The sequence below is a fragment of the Desmodus rotundus genome, chromosome 2 (assembly GCF_022682495.2).
Source record: "Desmodus rotundus isolate HL8 chromosome 2, HLdesRot8A.1, whole genome shotgun sequence".
Classification (NCBI taxonomy): domain Eukaryota; kingdom Metazoa; phylum Chordata; class Mammalia; order Chiroptera; family Phyllostomidae; genus Desmodus; species Desmodus rotundus.
The window spans coordinates 7,956,825-7,977,890 of record NC_071388.1 but is presented as its reverse complement, the minus strand read 5'-3'; the positions used below and the strand labels follow the sequence as shown (position 1 = coordinate 7,977,890).

Below are 21,066 nucleotides of genomic sequence, written 5' to 3'. Positions count from 1 at the left end.
GCTCCGCAGCCTCCGTGTCCGTGACACTAAGTGACCTCAGAAGCTTTCAGACAGACTTCCAGTGTTCTGCACTGCCTGCATTCCCTGGAGCCCTGCACCCCAGGCGTTGCCACAGATCTGGGGCAAAACCACCCAGCAGTCTCCATTGCTGCACTAGCAGCAGAGACCTGCAGGTGGGACTGTGGTGCCGGGTGGGATGACTCCCCGTGTGGCCACTCGAGGATCTGCAGGAGTGCAGGAATGGGGTGGGGCTGTCGGGTGTCGGGAGCAAGAGTGGTGCCCTGCCCTGTCCAGTGCTTGGTGAGCCACCTCGGGTCCAGGAAGAGGAGTTGTCCTCTCCAACTGCTTCCTTGGTCTTGGATGAAATGGAAAGTGACAACAGAGGTCAAAGCCATGGTTGCTACGTGTCAGTTAAAGTTCTGGCCGACCAGACCTCCTTTGTTCCCGGGAAGCAGCCGAGCAGCAGTGGCTGCTCTGCTCTTTCTCTTTTCCTAAGGTGCTCTCGTTCCACAGTTTAGAATTTTTGGATGGAAAACGAAGGATAAACCTGGAAATGGAGCTCGTTTGCATGACATAGTATTCGTATACCGTTATACTTTTTATCTGTTCACATCAGGAAAATGTGTGTCTTCCATTGACCGTTAACCACGAGTGTGTACGATGTGAGGGAGGAGCTTTGGAATGTGCAGTCTGGTGGGCTTTCCTCAAGCTTTCGCTCACCACACCCTGTCTTGGGTGTGACAGGGTGTTGGTGTAACTCTTCTAAGTGGTCCCTGCACTGCCCTTGACCATCACACTCTAGGATAGCAAGGCTTCCCGTCCAGGCCCTCAAGCAAAACATAGCCCTTCAGGCTCCTGGGCAGGTCGGCTGCCCGAGAGATCCACCACCTTGTCTCGGGGTCACCCTGCGCCCGCACCCTCTGCCAGAGCCCAATGAACAGGCCTCTGCTCTCTGTTGCTGCATTCCACGGAAACATGAACGTGGAGCCCGAGGGCACCCGGATTGTTGGTGGGAGACAGTGCTGGCACCAGACACTGTCTGCGTTCCCGACCAGTGCCTGGATGCCACGGCGGGAGCAGCCGCCCTGGGTGGGGCGCTGGCGCCAGCAGCTCTGCCGCAGCTCCACTCTGGTGGGCAGAGGCCACACCTGAGCCGGGGATGGTTATAAGGGATTTCTCACCACACGCTGGGAGGGACTCGTGAGAGAGGAAGCCAAAGCCCAGGGCGCACTGCACCTTCCACGCTGTCAGTCCCCGGGGGAGTGATGCAGCTGCCCGGAGAGGGGCTCACCTGGGCGATTTAGCAGGTGTAGGCCAGGCAGGGGTCTTTGTGATCTGGCGGAACAGCCTTGTAAAGGCGGCCCTCACAGACAGGTGGCAGGCGCCCTCAGCCTGGTGGTCCCATTCCTGAGAAGCGCTGCTGGGGGAATTTAGCAGATAGGGGGAAGAAAGCTGTGTTGCTAAAGATCACTGAATTATCTGCAGTGTCAGAATAATGAAGTAAACTGTGATAAGTGAACTGGAGGGACTGTCACGTAGCCACTGAAGTAAGCGTGAACGTGTTTTGCATAAGCACACACACTGCGTACACGTGAGTGTGTGTACAGGCGATCGTGGAGGTGCACCTGGGCTGCACCTCGGCTGTGCATCGGGGCCACCTGAGAACTGTGGCCTGAGCCCCCGGGACATGTTGGTTGTCACAGCAGGCTGGGGCAAGGATGCTGCAGAACACCCACAGAGCCCAGGTCGGCCCCACAGGGAGGGTCTGGCCCACGCGTCAGCAGAGCCCAGTCGGAGACGCTGGACGTGGGGGTCCTTCCACACACCCAGGGCTCCTCTGCAGCAGTGAGACCCACATCAGATTCACTGCAGAAAACAGCAGGTGTCTGTGCGGCCTCAGGGTTGCGTGTGTTTGGCAGTGAGTGCTGACACTAGCAGAGGTCAGCAGGCTGAGCCCAGGGCCCAGACATGAGGGTGACGCAGTGTGTCTGAGGCTCTGGGTCTGGAGAGGGAGGTGCACCGTGTTGCACACTGTCAGGCCCACCTGCCCAGGGCCTGGGGGGGGGGGGGCAGTTCCTGTGGACTGAGAGCCTTGGCATCGGTGCTCCAGGAGGGCCGTGGGCAGTGAGGGCTGCCCTCCGGGGCTCCTGTAGGTGATGGACCTGTGGGCAACTGGCCGTGGGTGGGGCAAGGTGTTGTGGGGGTGGGGTGAGGAGCAGAGCAGAGAATGAGCAGAGGGCTGGGCACTGGTGCTGGGCGTGAGGCCGAGATCCCTGAGCTGAGGGGAGAGGCCAAGTGGGTCGGGCAAAGACAGACACCTGGAAAGGTGGCCACGAGGTGCAGGTGTCCAATGGCCACGCTGCTTGCGCCCACCCAGAGCAGGCCTTCAGGGGAGCCAGGAGAGCTGAGGGATGTCCTTGGCACCTGGAGGGAGAGAGTGCTGTGGGACGGAGAGAAGGGTGGGGACTGATGGAGTCCCTGACAGAGTGCTGTGTCTGCTGGAGAGGAGCCATTGGATGGCATGGGGGGGGAGGTGGGAGGTGGAGGAGGGTGGTGGGGTGAGGTTCGGTGGTGGAAGGAGGTGAGCTAGATGTTTGCTCCAGCCTGGTGCTTGGGCAGAAGCTACAGTAGCACCGGTGACACTGCTCCCTGGCCGGGTGGCCTTCGTGCATCTCCGCCCTTCGCCTGCACCCACTGCCATTCCCACGGCTGCCTCGTGGAGCCTGCATCTGATGCTGTTCACCTAAGAGCTGCTGTGTTTGCTTGCTTTCCGGACAGATGACAAGACGTTCCAATGTGAGATGTGTTTCAGATTCTTCTCCACCAACAGCAACCTCTCCAAGCACAAGAAGAAGCACGGGGACAAGAAGTTTGCTTGTGAAGTCTGCAACAAAATGTTCTACCGCAAGGATGTCATGCTTGACCACCAGCGGAGGCACCTGGAAGGTGAGCACACCTGCCCGGGGGCTGGGCTCCGGGAGGGAGGGGGGGGCGCGCCCATGTTGTCACAAGCACGCTGGATGCAGTTTGGCTCTGCCACCCTCCCAGGGAGTCATCGCACTGTGGGGATTCAGCTCAGGCAGGGAGACAGGATCCAGAGTCCCGTGCTAATGAGAACAGCGGGACACGCCCCAGGTGTTCAGAGGGGAAAGCGTGAAGGAGACCAGGCCCTTTACAGGACTGAATGTTATGCAGTCATTAACATTCTGAGCGAATGCCTTTCACATGACAGAAGGTGGGAGAAAACCAGCATATGAAATGTGTGTGGCGTGTGCTTTCCGCCACGTGCACGGGGAAGAGTGTTGCGGGTGGGCCGCTGGTGGGGCCTGTGGCTGATGTTCCCTGGCTCCTCTGCTGTCTGTGGGGGACCCTGGCCCTGCCATCTGGGGCCCAGGGGCTGCCTGTCCAGGCAGTAGGTCTCCGAGAGGTCAGGGGTGAGGGCTGCATGGACTTCAGGGGCCCAGTGATGGGATGAGCCGGGCAATGAGTCAGGGCTGGAAACAAGGTCCGGGCAGGGGTGGCTCAGACCCCAAGCTGTGTGGGTGGCACCCCGAAAGGGAGGGCATGAGCACTGAGTAGAGAACCCTCACCCCTCGGAGGCCTCCCTCCATAAGGAGCCTTCCCGGCTCACCTTCTTTCAGGGTGGCGTGTTTGTGTTGGCCGTCCTGAGTTTTTCCCTAACAAGACTCTGCTCTCCTGCTGATCAGCCCTCACTGAGCGAAGCACCTTTTCACAGAAGTTTGAAAAAAACCATTTTCTAAAGAATTGCAAATGGGGTACAGTTAAGCCCGCCGTCACCACTGTTGGCAGGTTCTGTGACTCTAAGTGAAATGACCCCTAACGGAACCGGCTCTACCATAGGCTAATTAATGGAAACGAGGTCCTTCGGCGTGTCATTAACCTTATGTTGAAATGACGTTGTTTGAGGACCTGCTGTGTGTGCTTGTTGGGAAGCAGTGTGTGAAGCCTGACTGTGCCACACAAGTGTGCGGGCACACGCATCGTCATGCCTTTGTTAAACCAGCCTGGAGTCACAGCCTGTCCGCTCCGCTGCTTCGGCTGGCTGTTCTTCATGTGGCCCCGTCAGATGCACCGCCTCTTCCTCTGGCGCATGACAGGGTGCACACAGGGACGCACGAGCCAGGTGTGGTGACTGGGTGGCGTCCGTTCCCTCACCTGCGCGTGGGACTCCCTAGGCTGGCGGATGGTTGAACCAGACCCCGCTTGTGAAGTCCGAGTGCGGCTCTACGTGCCGGCTTCATGTGCCAGCTCCACGTGCCGGCTGCCGGCCGCAGCCCTGGTGTTTCCCGACGGCCAGAGATGCCTGCACCTGGGCTGCTCCACGGCTCGGTGTTACACGTGGCGCGTCGCTCGTTATTTTGTGCTGGATGGGCAGAGCTGCCGTGGCCGTTCTGTGGCTCCCCCCCTATGCCAGAGTTAGTGCAGGCCCCGCTCCGGCCTGGTGCGCCGGGCGCCACGGCAGCCTGTGGAGACGACATATTTTCAGGCGTCCTTACACCCAGCCCCACATTTCACACCATGTTACGTAGGAATGTCCCAGAACGTGTAGAAACAGAGACGTGAGAAGTGAATTTCTCTCTTTTGTTCAAGGGTAACCTATTTCATGCCAACTTCTATAAGTGTTTTGATTCCATTTATGAACAGTTATGCTTTAAAACCATACAGATTTTATTATCATCTGAGTTTGCACCCTGATCCTGATTCAACTGATTTAATTGGAAGGATGAGTATTAGCCCCTTTTTGATAAAGAGCCTGTCTACCCAGAGCCCTCCTGAGCAGCCTGACTTTTCTCTGAACCTTTCCCTTGGGTGCAAACACCCTCCCTGCCGTCCATTGTAACTCTCCCACGCTGTGAGAGGGAAAACGCTCGCTGCTCTCAGGCTTCCCAGTGTTTCAGGTGCAAAAACCGTGTCACCGAACCTGAGGCACACGCAGTCTCTGCTCTCCCTGTGTAGGAGCGGCGGTTAGTGCTGGCCCACGTCACGTCCAAGTGACACCACCCACTCATTCATTTGTCCCCACGCCGTGGGCAGCTGTCCTCAGGAAATGACACTGGGCTGAAGCGGAACTGACCGCTGTCACGTGTTGACTCTCTCGCTGGGCGGGCGGGCTTTTCAGGAGTCAGGCGGGTGAAGAGAGAAGACCTGGAGACCAGCGGTGAGAGCTTGGTCCGCTACAAGAAGGAGCCTTCCGGATGCCCTGTGTGCGGCAAGGTAATGTGTGCGCGGCCCTGCAGCCCGAGACCCGGAGCTCGAGGTTTCCTATGTTCCGGCTCAGAGCTCTGCCCCCTGAGTCTCCGGGGGGACGTTTGGGGGGAAATGGACCCTCGGGTGGCCTTAGGCTGCACTGTCCACTCATTGGTCCCCTTGTCATTTCAAACTTTGGCTGTTGGGCTGGGTCTCTAGTGAGTGAGCTTAGAAGTGAGTGTTTTCCCTGTTAGTGCCTGTTTCCTTTTGCTGCCACCCCACCTGTGTGCTCTCACACTGTCCGCACTGAAGCAGAGACCAGAGTGAGCGCTCCAGGAGGCGGGAGGCCCTGGGGGCTCCGCCGGTCTGCTGGGGCGGGTCTCCCCCGAGGCATTTCTTAGTGACAGCCCAACAGCCCCATGGCCACAGGTGTTCCATGGCATGTTCCCTGCATGAGCGAAGGTGACGTCACCTTTGTGGGCAGACCCATCCAGGGTGTGTCTGAGGTGGGCCAGCAGAGAGGCCAAGTCAGCAGATGAATAGTACCCTAAATGTCCAGAAGTGCGCTGCCTGGCAGCGGGGCCTCGGGCCTCGTCCTGCAGGGCGGCCCGAGTCAGCCCCGTGCTGGCGCTGGCACCGCCGTCCAAGCCACAGAGAGTGCTGGCGTTCTCTGTGAATGAGCTCCGTGGCCTCGTGCTCGCCGTAGACTCACCTCCCATGACTTGCGAATGTGCCGAGGTAGGCTCTGTGCCTGGGACTAGAACTAGAGTCCCTCTCAGTATGCGGAGCTTGTGCTGCAGAGGGGGGACCCAGAGGGGTCCCAAGCGGGCTCTGCGCCACCACAGGCAGGGGGTGTGGCGGGGTGTGCCCACCGGCCTGTGTTTGGGTCCAGTTTCTGAGTCAGCCACGTGCAGTCCACGTGAGCCACCTGGTGCTGGGGCCCCGGAGCCCTGGTGCATCCTCAGCAGCCACCAGGCCAGACACTAGAGAAGCGATGGCCTCAGCTGGATGGCCAATGGCAGCTTGGCCCAGCCTGCTGCTGTGTAGCAACATTACCAGATTTTTTTTGACCTTTTCCAGAGAAAACGGAAACTGTGTTTATGGTTGTGGTTTTCCCGGCGAAGCCCGGTGTTTGGGAAAGGCGCCTTCATGCCCGGTCCTTCGGCCCACAGGTGTTCTCCTGCAGGAGCAACATGAACAAGCACCTGCTGACCCACGGCGACAAGAAGTACACCTGCGAGATCTGCGGCCGCAAGTTCTTCCGCGTGGACGTGCTCAGGGACCACATCCACGTCCACTTCAAGGTGTCGGCGGTGGCGGCGCCCTTTCCCGGCAGCTCACACGGGGCACGGTGGGCCCTCGGGCTGTGTTCTAACACACTTGCCAGCTGGGCCGCATCACCTCTTCTCCCACGAGTCCTCGTGACTATTCGTGGTCTCGTGCAGCCCCACGCAGGGCCTCCATTAAAATTCCTCCTGCCAGGTGGTGGGGTGGTGGCGTTTGCGCTGCTCCTCCCTGCCTTTGAGGAAAATGAGGAGAGGGCTGGAGCCGGGGGGCAGTGAGGACTCAAGGTCATCATTAAGGGTGAGAGAAGAGCCAATCCAGGGAAAACGAAGAGGTGATGGGGTGCTGAGGCCCGAATGCAGATAGGAGACCCCTCCCTGGAGAGCCCCACCTGCCCACAACTCAGTGACTGGGGCAGTTCCCAGTCCCAGCACAGGCTGGGGTCTCACCGGGCAGGTCTGAGAGACAGAGGGGGCGAGGCGGGAGGTTCCCAGTGGGGACCTGCGGGGTGCTACTCCTGTCACCCTCTGAGCCCCCACGTTTCCCGCCGTGAGACAGGGCCCTGAGCCCTACCATGGAAGGTGGGCTTCTCAGGGGATCAAACTAAACCCAGTGGAGGTGAGGGCCTGGCAGGTCTGAATGCTGCCCGGTATGTGGCCCCTGAACGGGTGCTCGTCCTCCTTGGGCTTGCTCTTCTCCAAGCGTTGCCCTTCCTCTGCTAATGGACAACAGGTGATCAGCTAGAGCCGCCGTGAGGATTTCCCGTAGAAGAAATGGAACTGCCGACCTCTGTGCTTTGGCGGGAGCACGGAGGGAGCAGGGGACAGAGGATAGTGAACTTTCCACCACTGCCCCCAGCGTCCTAAGTTTTGCTTTCTGATGAAACTTGGCCAGCAGTGCTGTGCATCCTGGCAGCCACTCCCTGAAAATGGGCAGTGGCCGGGTGAGTGGCCGACAGCCCTTTGTGGCCATCGGAAGGAGTGGCTAAGACGGGGAGCTGACCACCAGGCAGGGTGAGCCCCTGAAATGCTGCTTCCTCAGCTCCCGGGCTCACCCCCCACACAGCTGCTCCTCCGTGGGGTTTCCAGCCTGTGGAACGACTGTCGGAGTGTTTTTTGCAGTCTTTTTCAGAGAAGTAAATGAACTTCAGGAACTTGAGGGCAATAACCATCACATCACAGGGAGAGGCCTTAGAGTCCCACCCCATTGACAGAAGCCACCATCAAGGCCAGGGACGTGAGGTGTTTCCAAGTTCAGGCAGCACCAGGCTCACCCCCAGGCACGGGGGCAGGGAGTTCTCTGTTGCCTGCCCTCACTGCGTGGTGGCATCAGCCTGGGTTTGGCATGTCTCTCTCAATATAAGCAGGGGCCCCATGGGTTTACCATCAGGGAGGTGGGGTGTGCTCCGGTGACCCGAGGGACAGCAGCTGTCTCGGGCCCGTGCCTGTCCCACAAAGGGAGCTCGTAGGACCGCCTTCCCATCACAGAGGCACTACCTTCTCCCTGTGGCTGAACCTCACCGTAGCTGCAGAATAAATAACCCATTGAACCTCCGCCGGGCGTGTTGGAAACCGGGCTTTGTGACTCTTGCAGGACATCGCGCTGATGGATGACCACCAGAGGGAAGAGTTTATTGGCAAGATCGGGATCTCCTCAGAGGAAAACGATGACAATTCTGACGAGAGCGCAGACTCAGAGCCTCACAAGTACAGCTGCAAAAGGTGTCAGGTAACTGGCCAGCGTGGGGACATCAGGACAGGAAGCTTGGGTGCAGGGCTGCTGGACCCCTCAGGCTCAGGCTCGGTGAGCCTGGCCCTGGTGGCGGCCCCGTTCACGGGGGCCTTGTCAGAGGTGTCCCGAAAGGCTGCCCCATCACTGCCTCTTAGGGGTGGCGCATGGTCTCACTGCTGCCACGTGGATCACCCTCTCGGAACCAGTCTCCGACTGGTTTGCATTCGGCTGTGTGGCAACTGGGGGGACATCTGGCTCCGTGGAGGCCGGCTGTAGGCGGGACCTCCCCTCCTCTCTCCTTCCGCCCTCTCAGGCCAGTGGCCCTTCACCACTACCTGCCCCGTGCGTGGAAGGGGGGCCTTGCTCAGAAGCAGTGGTTTGTTCTCAGGGGACCTGGGCTCCATTTTCAGCAGCTTGCCGTACGAGTGAGCCGTGGTCCCTGCTCGGGGCTCTGCTGCTTGGGAAAGCGCAGTTAATCCCCTGTGGAGTGCAGGTGCCCCTGTTCCCTGTGAGCACTGGCATCTGTGTGCTCATCCAGGCACCTGGCCCTGCACCTGCATCAGGCAGGGGTGAGAGACAGGGAGGTCAGGTGGGTGGAGAGTAGGCGGGGTCAGGGCGCAGCTGGTCTGGAGAGGAGGCTGAGAAGCTGGGATCTGCCAGGGGGCACAGGAGGGGCTGGGGTCCACTCCTCATGGTCCTTCCACTGCAGTCTGGCCTGGCGCTGGCCCTGCCCCTGCCCCTAAGAGTTCCCTTCACACCTGCCAGGATGACAGGCTTTCATTGGCATCCCTGTGCCCTGGTGGGTGGCAGTGCGTGCTGAGCTGCGGGGGCCAGCCTGTGCACGGGGTAAGCTGTGTGCCTGTCCGCAGCTCACCTTTGGCCGTGGGAAGGAGTACCTGAAGCACATCATGGAGGTGCACAAGGAGAAGGGCTACGGCTGTAGCACCTGCAACCGGCGCTTCGCCCTGAAGGCCACCTACCACGCCCACATGGTCATCCACCGCGAGAACCTGCCGGACCCCAATGTGCAGAAGTGAGGCTCCCGGGGCTGTGGGCTGCAGTGCTGGGTGGTGGCCGAGGGAGGTGCAGGGAAGCGATGCTGGAACACGCCAGTCTGTCTGCTCTGCAGGCCCCGGCCTGGTCCCCGTTGATCCTGTTCTCTGCTAGCCTTGCCCCGGGCCCGCATACGCCCCTGCCAGGACTCCATGTGACTGGCTGCTTTCCAGGCCTGTGGAGCCACCAGAAGCCCGTCCCCCAGCGATTAGGGTCCCTGACTGGCAGCCCCACATCTGGCTGCAGCCTGGACTCGGGGCTCTGAGCCTGAGCGAGTGAATGGACGGGTGGAGGCTGCGGTAGCCAGTGCGGGCCACCGTAGCAAAGGGCCACAGACAGGGCAGCCAGAACAGCAGGAACATGCTATCCCGGTTCTGGAGGCCGAGTCTGAGGTTGTGCGTCACGGGGTTGCTTCCCTCCGGCTGTGAGAGAGAGTCTGCTCCAGGCCCCTCTCCTTGGCTCGCACTTGGCTGTCTCCCTGTGTCCTCATAGTCGTCCCTGTTACCCAGGCCCCTGTCCAAATCTCGCCTTTCCATGAGGACACCAGTCATACTGGATTGGGGCCACCTCCAATGAGCTCGTTTTCTCCCAGTCACTTGTTAAGACCCAGCCTCCAAATCTGGTCATGTTTTGGGGAGTCAGGGTTAGGGCATAGATGTGGGTTTGAGTGGGGGCCACATTAAGCCCCTGATCGCCGTAGAACCTGCGTGTCTGTGGCTATCTCCGTCATACCTTTTCGGTTCCACCTTTGCTGATTGCGGGGCTGCAGGCGGTCCCCACGCTGTGGGCCGCCCTGAGGCTTTGGTCTGGTTTCAGGTACATTCACCCGTGCGAGATCTGTGGGCGGATCTTCAACAGCATCGGGAACTTGGAGCGGCATAAACTCATCCACACGGGTAGGTGTCCCCCTCGGGGCCCGAGGCCCAGGGCTAGCCTGGCGCACTGGCCTTCTCTGCAGAGCAGTCCTGCATCGTCCCCCTCGCGTTGCATTCTTCTGTCCCTGGCTTCTCCCGTCCTGGCCACCTCGTCCACTCCCAGCATAGCCTCTCCCTGCTTGTCACCACTCCAGTCCTCGGGATGCATCCTCGCTTCCAGCTGCAGGGAGGCCGCCTTCCCTCCCGGTTTCGGCCTTTATGCTGTGACCAAGGATGCGGGCCTTACGAGCTTCAGATTTGGATGTTTGTTTGTAAGGTGTGAAGAGCCACGCCTGCGAGCAGTGTGGGAAGTCCTTCGCCAGGAAGGACATGCTGAAGGAGCACATGCGTGTGCACGACAACATCCGGGAGTACCTGTGCGCCGAGTGCGGGAAAGGTAGGTGCGGGGCCGGGTGCCCGGCCAGGTGCAGACACCGGGGTCACAGGTGTGCCGCCAGCTGCGGAGCTCTAACTGGAGGGTCTGCGAGAACTGGCACGTCAGTGGGAGGGTCACCAAGGCCATCAGAGGGAGCTCAGATGGGAGGGCAGCATTAAATGAGGGACCGAGAACAAACACAGAGTAGTCCGAAAGGCACACAGACGCGAGGAATTCAAGCCACGGGTTTTGAGAGCAGGGAAATAGTAATTGTTTGAAATACAACATAATTCTAAGAATCACTGTGCGGTCTGAGTGGAGACTTGGCCGTGAACTACTGCCGACCACAACCCACTAGGTGCTGAGACTGATTTACTCTGACCAGTGATCACTGCAACCTGTGTTTAATCAGGTGAAGTTAGTTAAATAAGCCTATCCATGAAGTATCTCCCAGCAAGTGAAATTTAAAAATAGATAACCCCAGTACACGGTAAGATTTTAACCGTGTACTACCCCGAGGACCCAGAGGCCTCACTCAGGGGCCCCGTCTTTGGCTCTTTCCAGCGGCCGCAGCGTGGAGAGCAGCAGGCCTGCCCTCGTTCTGATAAAGTTGTCCACTCTACCATTAGGGTCCGGTTGAAATTCTGTATTCCACGGAGGTTTTATTTTTTCCTTTTTTTTTATTGAAACATATCTGACACGCCACATTGTGTAAGTGTGACGCGTACAGTGCATCGGTTTGACACATTTGTATCAAACGAGGTAGGATGGCTGCAGTGGGTTGGATAACCCCCACCACATCCCGTATTTATTGTCATTTCGTTTGTGTGGAGGGCAGTTCAGCTCTAGGCTCCTAGCAGCTCTGAGGTTTGCAATGTGACAGCGTGGACTGCAGACACCACGCTGTGCATTACGTCTCCGGAACTTACTCATCTGCTCCTTGTGCCCTTAAACCACCTCTCCCTGGTCCCCCCACCCAGCCCCTTGTCACCACCGTTCTCCTCTGGTCTCACAAGTTTCACTTTTTAAGAGTCCACATATAAGTGATACATAGTATTTGTCTTTCTCTATTGGACTTACCTCACTTAGCATAATACCTTTAGCATCCATCCACATTTTTGCAAATGGCGGCATCCCCTTCTTTCTTGGGGCTGAATAATATTCCCTTGTATAGATCACATCTTTTTATCCATTCATCTATGGTGGACACTTGGGTTGTTTTCTTTCTTAGGCATTGTGATGAATGTAGCCGTGAACATAGGGGTGCAAATGTCTCTTCAAGACTCCGTTTCCATTTCTTTTGGGGACGCACCCAGAAGAGGAATTGCTGGATCATGTGGTGGTTCAATTGTTAATTTTTTGAAAACTGCCGTTCTGTTTTCCACAGCGACCGCACTAATGTTCATTTCTGCCAGCAGTACACAAGGGCTCCCTTTTCTCCCCATCCCCACCAACATTTATCATCTCTTTTCTCTTTGATAAACCACTTAAACTGGTGTGAGGTAACATTTCATTATGGTTTAAATTTGCTTTCCCTGATAATTAGGGACGCTGAGCACATGTTCATGTACCTGGTGGCCATTAGTAAGTCTTTGGAAAAATGCCTATTCAGGTCCTTAGCCCATTTGTAACTGGATTCTCTTTTCTTTCTTTCCTTTTCCTTCCTTCCTTCCTTCCTTCCTTCCTTCCTTCCTTCCTTCCTTCCTTCCTTCCTTTCTCTTCTTCTTCTTTCTTTTCTATCTTTCTCTGTTCCTCTCTCTCCCTCTCTTTCTTTCTTTTGCTATTGAGTTATACAAGTTATCATATATCTTATTTGGTATATGGTTTTTGACCATTTCCTCTGATTCTGTAAGTTGCCTTTGTGATGGTTTCCTTTGCTGTGCAGGGTTCTTTAGTTTAATGTCATCCCACACATTTGTCTTAGTTTTTGTTGTCTGTGCTTTTGTGACTTAGCCAAGTAATCATTGCCACGACCAATGTCAAGGGTCTTTTACCCTGTGTTTTCCTTTAGGAGTTTTATGTTTCGGGTCTCACATTAAATCTTTGATCCATTCAAGTTCGTCTTTGTGAGTGGTGTAAAGATGGGCGTTTATTCTTCTATGTGTGCAAACCCAGTTTTCCCAGCACCATTTGTGGAAGGGACTGTCTTCTCCCCACTGTGTGTTCTTGGTGCCCTTGTCACAGATTGGTGGGCTGTTTCTGTGAGGGTTTATTTCTGGGCTCTCTGTAGGCCTGTTTTTACACCAGTGCCATGCTGTTTTGATTACCGTTCTGTGCGATATATAATATGATGCATCGGGTATAGTGATACCTCCAACTTTGTTCTTCTTTCTCAGAATTGCTTCGGCTACTTGGGGCCTCTTGTGGTTCTAAACAAATTTTAGAGTAGTCTATTTCAGTGGAAAATGTCATTGGAACTTCTATCAGGATTGCATTGAATCTCTAGCTTGCTTTGGCTAGTGTGGGTATTTTCACCATATTAATTCTAATTCATGAACATGGTATATCTTTTCATTTGTGTGTGTCCTCTTTAATCTCTTTCATCAATGTGTTACAGTTTTCAGTGTACAGGTCTTTCACCTCCTTGGTTAAACTTATTCCTTAGTGTTTTATTGTTTTCAGTACTATTGTAAACGTGATTGCTTTCTTAATTTCTCTTTCATGTAATTTGTTGTTAGTGTATAGAAATGCAACTGATTTCTGTATATTGACTTTATACCCTACAACTTAATTCATTTATTATTTCTAATAGTATTTTTTGTATTTTATTTGATCTTTATTGTATTTTTCCCATTACCATTTAGTCCCCTTATACCCTCTCCCCCTAGCAGTCACCACACTGGTGTCCATGTCCATGAGTCCTTTTTCCGTTTTGCTCAGTCCCTCCACCTTGTACCCATGCCCCCCCCAGCTGTCATCTGCTCTCTGTCTATGAGTCTGTCTCTGTTGTGCTTGTTAGCTCAGTTTGTTCATTGGATTCCACGTATGAGTGAGATCATACAGTGTTTGTCTTTCTCTGGCTGGCTTATTTCACTGAGCATAATGTTCTCCAGGTCCATTCAAACTGTTACAAAGGGTAAAAATTTCTTCTTTCTTACAGCCAAGTAAAAGTACATTGTGTAACTGTCCCATAGTCATTTTATCCTCTCATCTACTGGTGGACCCTTGGGCCGCTTCCATATCTTGGTGATTGTAAATAACGCTGCAATGAACATGGGGGTGTTTGTGTTCTTTCCAAATTAGTGTTTTAGATTCCTTTTGATATATTCCCAGAAGTGAGATCACTGGATCAAAAGGCAGATCCATTTTTAATTTTTTGAGGTATCTCCATACTGCTTTCCACAGTGGCTGCGCCAGTCTGCATTCCCACCAACAGTACAGAAGGGCTCCCCTCTCTCCACATCCTCACCAGCACTTGTTGTTTGTTGATTTGTTGATGATAGCGACTCTGACAGGTGTGAGATGGTGTCTCATTGTGTTTTCAATTTGCATCTCTCTGATGATTAGTGACATTGAGCATCTTTTCATATATCAATTGGCCATCTGTATGTCCTCCTTGGAGAAGTGTCTATTCAGGTCCTTTGCCCATTTTTTAATTGGGTTGTTTGTTTTTTTGGTGTTGAGTTTTGTAAGTACTTTATAAATTTTGGATATTAACCCCTTATCAGATGTATCAGAGTATATGTTCCCCCATTCTGTGGGTTGTCCTTTTATTTTGTCGAAGATTCCCTTTGCTGTGCAAAAACTTTTTAGTTTGGTGTAGTTCCATTTGTTTATTTTTTCTGTTGTTTCCCTTGCCTGGGGAGATACATCTGATAAAAAATTGCTACAGGCAATGTCTGAGATTTTGCTGCCTGTGTTTTCATGTAGGATTTTTATGTTTTCGACTCCAACATTTAAATCTTTGATCCATTTTGAATTTATTCTTGTGTGTGGTGTAAGACGGAGGTCTAGTTTCATTTTTCTGCATGCATCTGTCTAATTTTCCCAACACCATTTACTGAATAAACTTTCTTTAGCCCTTTGTATATGTTTGCTTCCTTGTTGACTATTAATTGACTATAAAGGTGTGGGTTTATTTCTGGGCTCTCTACTCTGTTCCATTGATCTATGTGTCTGTTTTTATACCAGTACCATGCTGTTCTGATTACTGTGGCCTTGTAGTATAGTTTGATGTTAGGTCATGATTTTCCTACTTTGTTCTTCTTTCTCAGGATCGCTGTTGCTATGCGGGGCCTTTTGTGGTTCCATATAAATTTTTGAAATATTTGTTCTAGTTCTGTAAATACGTCATTGGAATCTTGATAGGAATTGTGTTGAATCTATATATTGCTTTGGGTAGTATGGACATTTTAATGATGTCATTTCTTCCTATCTGTGGACATGGTATGTGCTTCCACTTTTTTGTATTTTCTTCAGTGTCTTATAATTTTACAAATACAGGTCTTTCACATCCTTGGTTAGGTTTATTCTTAGGTATTTTATTCTTTTTGAAGCAATTGTGAATGGGAATGTTTTCTTTATGTCCATTTCTGTTAGTTCGTTATTGGCATATAAAAATGTAACTGATTTCTGGATATTAATTTTGTATCCTGCTACTTTGCTGAATTCCCTTATCAGTTCTAGTAGTTTCTTGGTGGAATCTTTGGGGTTCTCTGTGTACAGTATCATGTCATCTGCAAATAAAGACAGTTTTACTTCTTTCTACCTAATTTGGATACCTTGTAGTTCTTCTTCTTGTCTCACTGCTGTCACTAGGACTTCCCATAAGGATTATATTGAATAAGAGAGGTGAAAGCGAACATCCCTGTCCTGTTCCTGATCTTAAGAAGAATATTTGTAGTTTTTGCCTATTGAGTATGATGCTGGCAGTGGGTTTGTCATATACGGCCTTTATTGTGGTTAGCTATTTCCCCTCTATTCCCACTTTACTGAGAGTTTTTATCATAAATGGGGGCTGGGTTTTATCAAATGCTTTTTCTACATCTATTGATATGATCATTTGGTTTTTATGCTTCATTTTGTTTACGTGGTGAATCACATTTATTGATTTGCGAATGTTGTACCAACCTTGCATTCCTGGAACAAATCCCACTTGATCACCGTGTGTGATCTTTTTGATGCATTGCTGTATTCGATTTGCTAATATTTTGTTGAGGATTTTATTACCTATGTTCATCAGAGATATTGGCCTATAATTTTCTTTTTTCCTAGTGTCTTTATCTGGTTTTGGTATTAGGATAACGCTGTCCTGGTAAAATGAGTTTGGGATCCTTCCCTCCTCTTGAGTTTGATGAGTTCTAACAGTTTTTTAGTGGAGTGCTTAGGGTTTTCTGAATATCAGATTATGTCGTCCCTGAACAGAGATAATTTTACTCCTTCCCTTTTTGATCTGAATACCCTTTTCTTCCTTGCCTATTTGCTCCCTCTAGTACTTCTAATGTTAAGTTGAATAGAACTGGTAAGAGTGGCCATCTTTGTCTTATTCCTGATCTTAAAGGAAAGGCATTTAACTTTTCACCATTAAGTATGATGTGGGGTTGTCAAATTTGGTCTTTAGTGTGTTGAGGAACATTCCTTCCGGACCCAGTTTGTTGAGCATTTTTACCATGAAAGGGTGCCGTGTTTTGTCAGATGCTTTTTCTGCGTCTATTGAGATGCCCACACACTTTTTATATTTCATTCTATCAGTGTGGCACACGGCACGTGAATTGATTTGCAGCTGTGGAGCCATCCTTGGATCCCAGGGGTAAATCCCACTCGATCACGGTGAATGATCCTTTTAATGTGCGGTTAAATTCAGTTCACTAATATTGTGTTGAGAATTTTACATTTATATTTATCAGGGATATTGGTCTGTGGTTTCCTTGTAGTGTCTCGCATTTGGCTTTGGTCTCAGGGGAGTGCTGGCCTGGTGAAATGAATTTGGGGGTATTACCTCCTCTCTGATTTTTTTGGAAGAGTTGGAAAAGGATGGGTGTTAATTCTTTAAATGTTTGGTAGAAATCACCAGTAAAACCATCTTCCTCTATTTGGTTTTTAAAATTAAATAGAAAAGTATGAAGATAACACAAATGCCCCATAGTTCCACTCACTGGATCACCCTACGAGCCCACTTAAAATTAGACTGCATGTAAAAGGCTGTGAGAATGAACTGCCCAGAAAAGCAGAAAGCGAGGCGATGCTCCTTTCCTCTCCCCCGTCTCCCAGGATCACCTCCTGCGAGGGCAGCACGCAGGCCGTTTCACTGCGGAAGTAACTCAGGCACCCACCACGCACAAGTGGGTGTGCGAGGCCAGGTTGTTGTTGCCGCCTCAGACCTCAGTTCCGCTCTTCCGAAGATCCGTTGTTAATCTTTTGGTGGGAACATCTCTAGCAGTTTCTATGCCTGTCTTAGTGAGCACCATGCTGGCTCAGCTCCAGTCACAGCCCCGGCCTGTGCCCGAGCTCTCCCGGCCCCTGCCCCACTTGCTGCCCACCGCCTGCTCTCTCCCCCAGGTCTGGAAGAGACTGCAGAGCACGGTAGAGGTGGGTAGAGGTGGGAAGGGTTGGAGGTAGACAGGCGTGATTGAGCCTCCCTTCCAGGTAGGCAGGGAGAAACCTCACCTAGGCCCTCAGCGCTGCACACCCACCCACCCCCCACCAAGTGCCGCTCCGCAGGCCTGGCAGGGCAGGCAGGGCTGCCCAGGGCAGACACCGAGGTCAGAGCGCATCTTATAATACTATTTTCATATTTGAAATGGATCGGCTGTTTAGTTAAAAGAGTTCTTTCCTGAGCCCTGCATGCTTTCAGCAAACACCGGTGTGGATTCTCGGGCTACCACGTTGTTTTACACAGCCCTGGGGCATCGGTGCTGTGCTTTTGCTGTCACCCACGGTCACGGCACGGGCAGGCAGATGCCGTGCTTGCCTGTTTCTCCCAGGCCTTGCTATTCACGTACCTAAAAACCCATCTTAGACATCTTGCCCTGTCAGGACAGGTAGATAAGCTTTGTTTTGTCTCAAAACCTCGCCTGGATTTGGCCCTGGGCACCCTGTCAGCAGACCCTGTCACTTGTGCGTTAAGCGTTACTGTGTGGACAGCTTTCATCACCACGAATGTCCGGGGTGCCCTTGCACAGAGTTCCTTCACACTTTTCCTTAGCAAGTCGACGTCTACTGGGACTTTCAGGTGAGAGGCCGTTAGAAATAGTAGGAGTCCTGTAACCTGGCAGCCGGGGCCAGTGTGCCAGGCCCGGTGGGTTTCCACGTGCAGCAGTAGTAGCCGAGGGTCACAGGAAAATAGCTCGTTCAAAAACACGTCACGTACCATGAGACGCTCGGGACGGATCCTGGTGAGACAGCCGTGTGGCCTGCATGAGGCCGGCTCGCCAGGCCTTTGGAGATGCAAAAGGGTAAAAAGGGGCCCGCGCCAGGTTTGGGGATTCTTTTTTTTTTTTTTTTAATTTATTCTAGAGAGAAGGGAAAGGAGGGAGAAGGGGAGAGAAACGTTGATGTGAGAGAGAAATGTTTATTGGTTGCCCCTTACACATGCCCCTACTGGGGACCGAACCCGTAACCCAGGCACCGGCCTGACTGGTAATTAAACCAGCAGCCTTTCGGTTTGCAGGATGGTGCCCAACCAATTGTGCCATTCCGGCCAGGGTGGGAATTCTAAGTATTTAAGGAAGATCTATTTTCCCTGAAGGAAGTTGTGAATGTGATGCAGACTGAATTGAAATCACAGTGTGGAGCCTTAAAGCGTCTGCCCTCAAGTGGCCACCGTGTGGCAGTCGTGTGTAATTCAAAACTGTTCTCAGATTTTTTTTTTTTTTTTTTTTTTTTTAAACTGGAAAGAGAACCTTGACCGTCACCAACACTGGCTGGGACGGGGAGGTCAGCATGGGCGGTGGACTTTGTCGTCCCTTTACGTCTGAGCGTTTTCTGTTTTGTGTTTGAATGACCGTGTGTTGTTTTTGTGATTTAGACTAAGTTCGTCTTAGATGCACGTGGGAGGGACGCGCTGGTTGGGGCAAAGGGCAAAGACCAACTTCCTCTGTCCATCCATCCACTGGGTGCTGACCCCGCAGTGACTGTCCCTTCAAGGGTCAAAGCCAAGATGGCACAGCCTGGGGGAGCAACCAGTGCAGGACAGGGTGTGCTTGCTGCGTAAAGACTTAAGACATGCCCCCTGCTGCACTGCCTGTGACGGGCAGATGGGTTGAAACACTGAGGAATCAGTTACAGCGGCCTCAGGGCCTCTGCACTGGCTGATCCCCTGCCGCCCACCTCCCCCCCCCCCCCCCCAAGGAATGCTGTTCCCGCTAGTAGCTCTCGGCCCCTCCCAGTCTCCCAGGTCACTCTCAGATGCCCCGCCCCTCCCCTCCGTAAGCCAGCATCCTGGCTGCCTGCACTCCTGCCATCTTTGTTACTTTGTCCTCTTCAGTCCTTCTCACGTGGCACTCTGCCTCTGCATGTCTGCCCCTCCCCGGCGAAGCGGGGGACCTTGCTCAGCTCCCTGCTCACCCTCTGGCACTTGGTGCAGCCCTGGGTGGTGGCAGGCGCCCCTGCGTCCGCAATGAGCAGCACACGCCATGAGTGGTGCGCGCTGTTGAGAGCAGTGTGGTGGTCAGGCCGGGCCTGATAATCAAGGTGACAGCAAATGGTGGAGCCAGTGGAAGTGGCCAGACAGCAGAGGGTCCCGGAGTGTGTAGCCAGAATGTACCCAGGAGTGTGGTCCTGGAAGGACAGACTATTGGAGAGCCATCCACTGGGCTAACCTCTTGTCCCCTGTTGCTTTTCTTACTGTGAGTGTGTGTGATTTTTTAAAGGGGAAGATGCTGCCCCGCAGTCAGTGCCAGGCCCACACACGTCCTCGCCCCACCACAGCCTAGGAGCCCCCTTTCTGTGCGTACAAGTCAGGCTGAGGAGGGAGTGGCCTGGCGGTTCATCTGGGTCGGGGTTTCAGAGCCCAGTCAGGAGCTGGGTGAAGTTCACATCCCCATGGGCCGTGGCCAAGGGTTTCCTAGGTAACCTGGAAGGGCGCTGTTGACCAGTTGAAGCCTAGAGGACTCTGTGGGCGCCGGGGTCCTCCCACTGCTGTTGCTGAGGGCAGTGACGGTGGTCTGCCCCCACCACCCCCTGCAGAGGCCAGTTCCTGGGTCAGCCTGCGGCTAGGGGACTGGATGCCTCAACTGCATGCTTGTGAACCGCTGTCCCTCGGCTCCAGAGGGCCCCTGCCTGCTGCCCCGTGGTGCTTCCTGTGCAGCACTGCTCGCCTAGTGGGCGTCCCAGGCTAAGACCCTCAGCCCCTCGTTCACACCCCAAACTGGGTGATCCCTTCTCTGTGGGCCTGAGTAAGGCAGTAGCTTATTTCATTGCCTTCAGCAAAGGTTGACTTTGTGAAGTTAAACTACAGGTGGGTTGAAAGTCAGGCTTAGACCGTAAGGCTGGAACGTCAGTGACTTTATTCCTGATCTTCGTTACTTTTACAACACCAGTATCAACAGGACACTCCAGGAGGCTGTCCTGCCCTTCCCTAATGAGCCGACTGGGCCATGGCCGCACACTGGGGATGCTTGCTGACAGCTCTCATTGTTCTGAGCACTGACCGCCAGGGTGGGGTGGGCACAGCGGAGATGGGCTGGCCAGGCATTGACAGTAAATCCTAAGGACCTTCAATGGCGCCACTGCCTGTCCCCCACCTTGGTGGCGAGCCTTCCCGAGAGGAGCCCCTAGCCCTGTCCTTCCCCTTCACCCTTTCTGCCATCACTGAGACCTGTGCCTGCAGCACTGTGTGTGTGGGGGGGGGTCCTGGGAGTGGGCGGGGGGTTCCTGGGCAGGGCACTGTGCGGGGATCCTGGACAGGGGCGCTGTCGGGGGTCTGTGGCGCAGGTGGGCCGTGGCCGGCACCCACCTGCTTGTGTCCGGCAGGCATGAAGACCAAGCACGCTCTGCGCCACCACATGAAGCTGCACAAGGGCATCAAGGAGTACGAGTGCAAGGAGTGCCACCGCAAGTTCGCGCAGAAGGTCAACATGCTCAAGCACTACAAGCGGCACACGGGTGAGTCCCGGCCGCAGTGCAAGCGTGCGGCAGCCGCTACGCCTCGTGCTGGAATGGCCCGGTCAAGAGCGCCTTGCTGCTTCTCACTTTCTTTAGCTCCCATTAAACCCGGGTTCCAGCGAGCTCGGAGCTCCGGGAGGCGTGGGTAAGCAGCTGGCGCTTCCAATCCCCGCAGGCGCCCTGTCACTCGCGTCACTGCGCATGCGCACTGGAGCCGGCTGCTGCCTACTCGCCAGCGCAAGGTTGGCAACAGCTGCCAGTTCTGCAGGGCCCTTGCCCCGCTCAGCCGTTCCTCTGCAGGAATGTGTGCCCCGGAAGTAATCACACGGGTCCAGAGGGGTGTGTACACAAGCTGATGTCAGATGCTGGGACATCTTTAATGTCTGTCATTAGGACAATGGCTAAAAAAGAATGCATCCATTAAAAGTGATGAGATGCTGCTAGTTTACATAGAGT

At 53.7% G+C, this 21,066-nt stretch overlaps 1 protein-coding gene across 3 annotated transcripts in view; it reads left to right on the top strand.

Annotated features, from left to right (window-relative positions):
• The window catches only part of PRDM15 (PR/SET domain 15), a 62,222-nt gene that overhangs the window by 30,652 nt on the left and 10,504 nt on the right, over positions 1-21,066 (top strand). For all 3 annotated transcript variants that reach the window (XM_024559833.3, XM_053917355.1, XM_071220539.1), the window contains 8 exons: positions 2,779-2,946; positions 5,141-5,235; positions 6,381-6,512; positions 8,086-8,220; positions 9,093-9,256; positions 10,093-10,172; positions 10,468-10,587; positions 20,479-20,610. In XM_024559833.3, the coding sequence (XP_024415601.3) occupies positions 2,779-2,946; positions 5,141-5,235; positions 6,381-6,512; positions 8,086-8,220; positions 9,093-9,256; positions 10,093-10,172; positions 10,468-10,587; positions 20,479-20,610 (1,026 nt within the window). The remainder of the gene's footprint in view (positions 1-2,778; positions 2,947-5,140; positions 5,236-6,380; positions 6,513-8,085; positions 8,221-9,092; positions 9,257-10,092; positions 10,173-10,467; positions 10,588-20,478; positions 20,611-21,066) is intronic.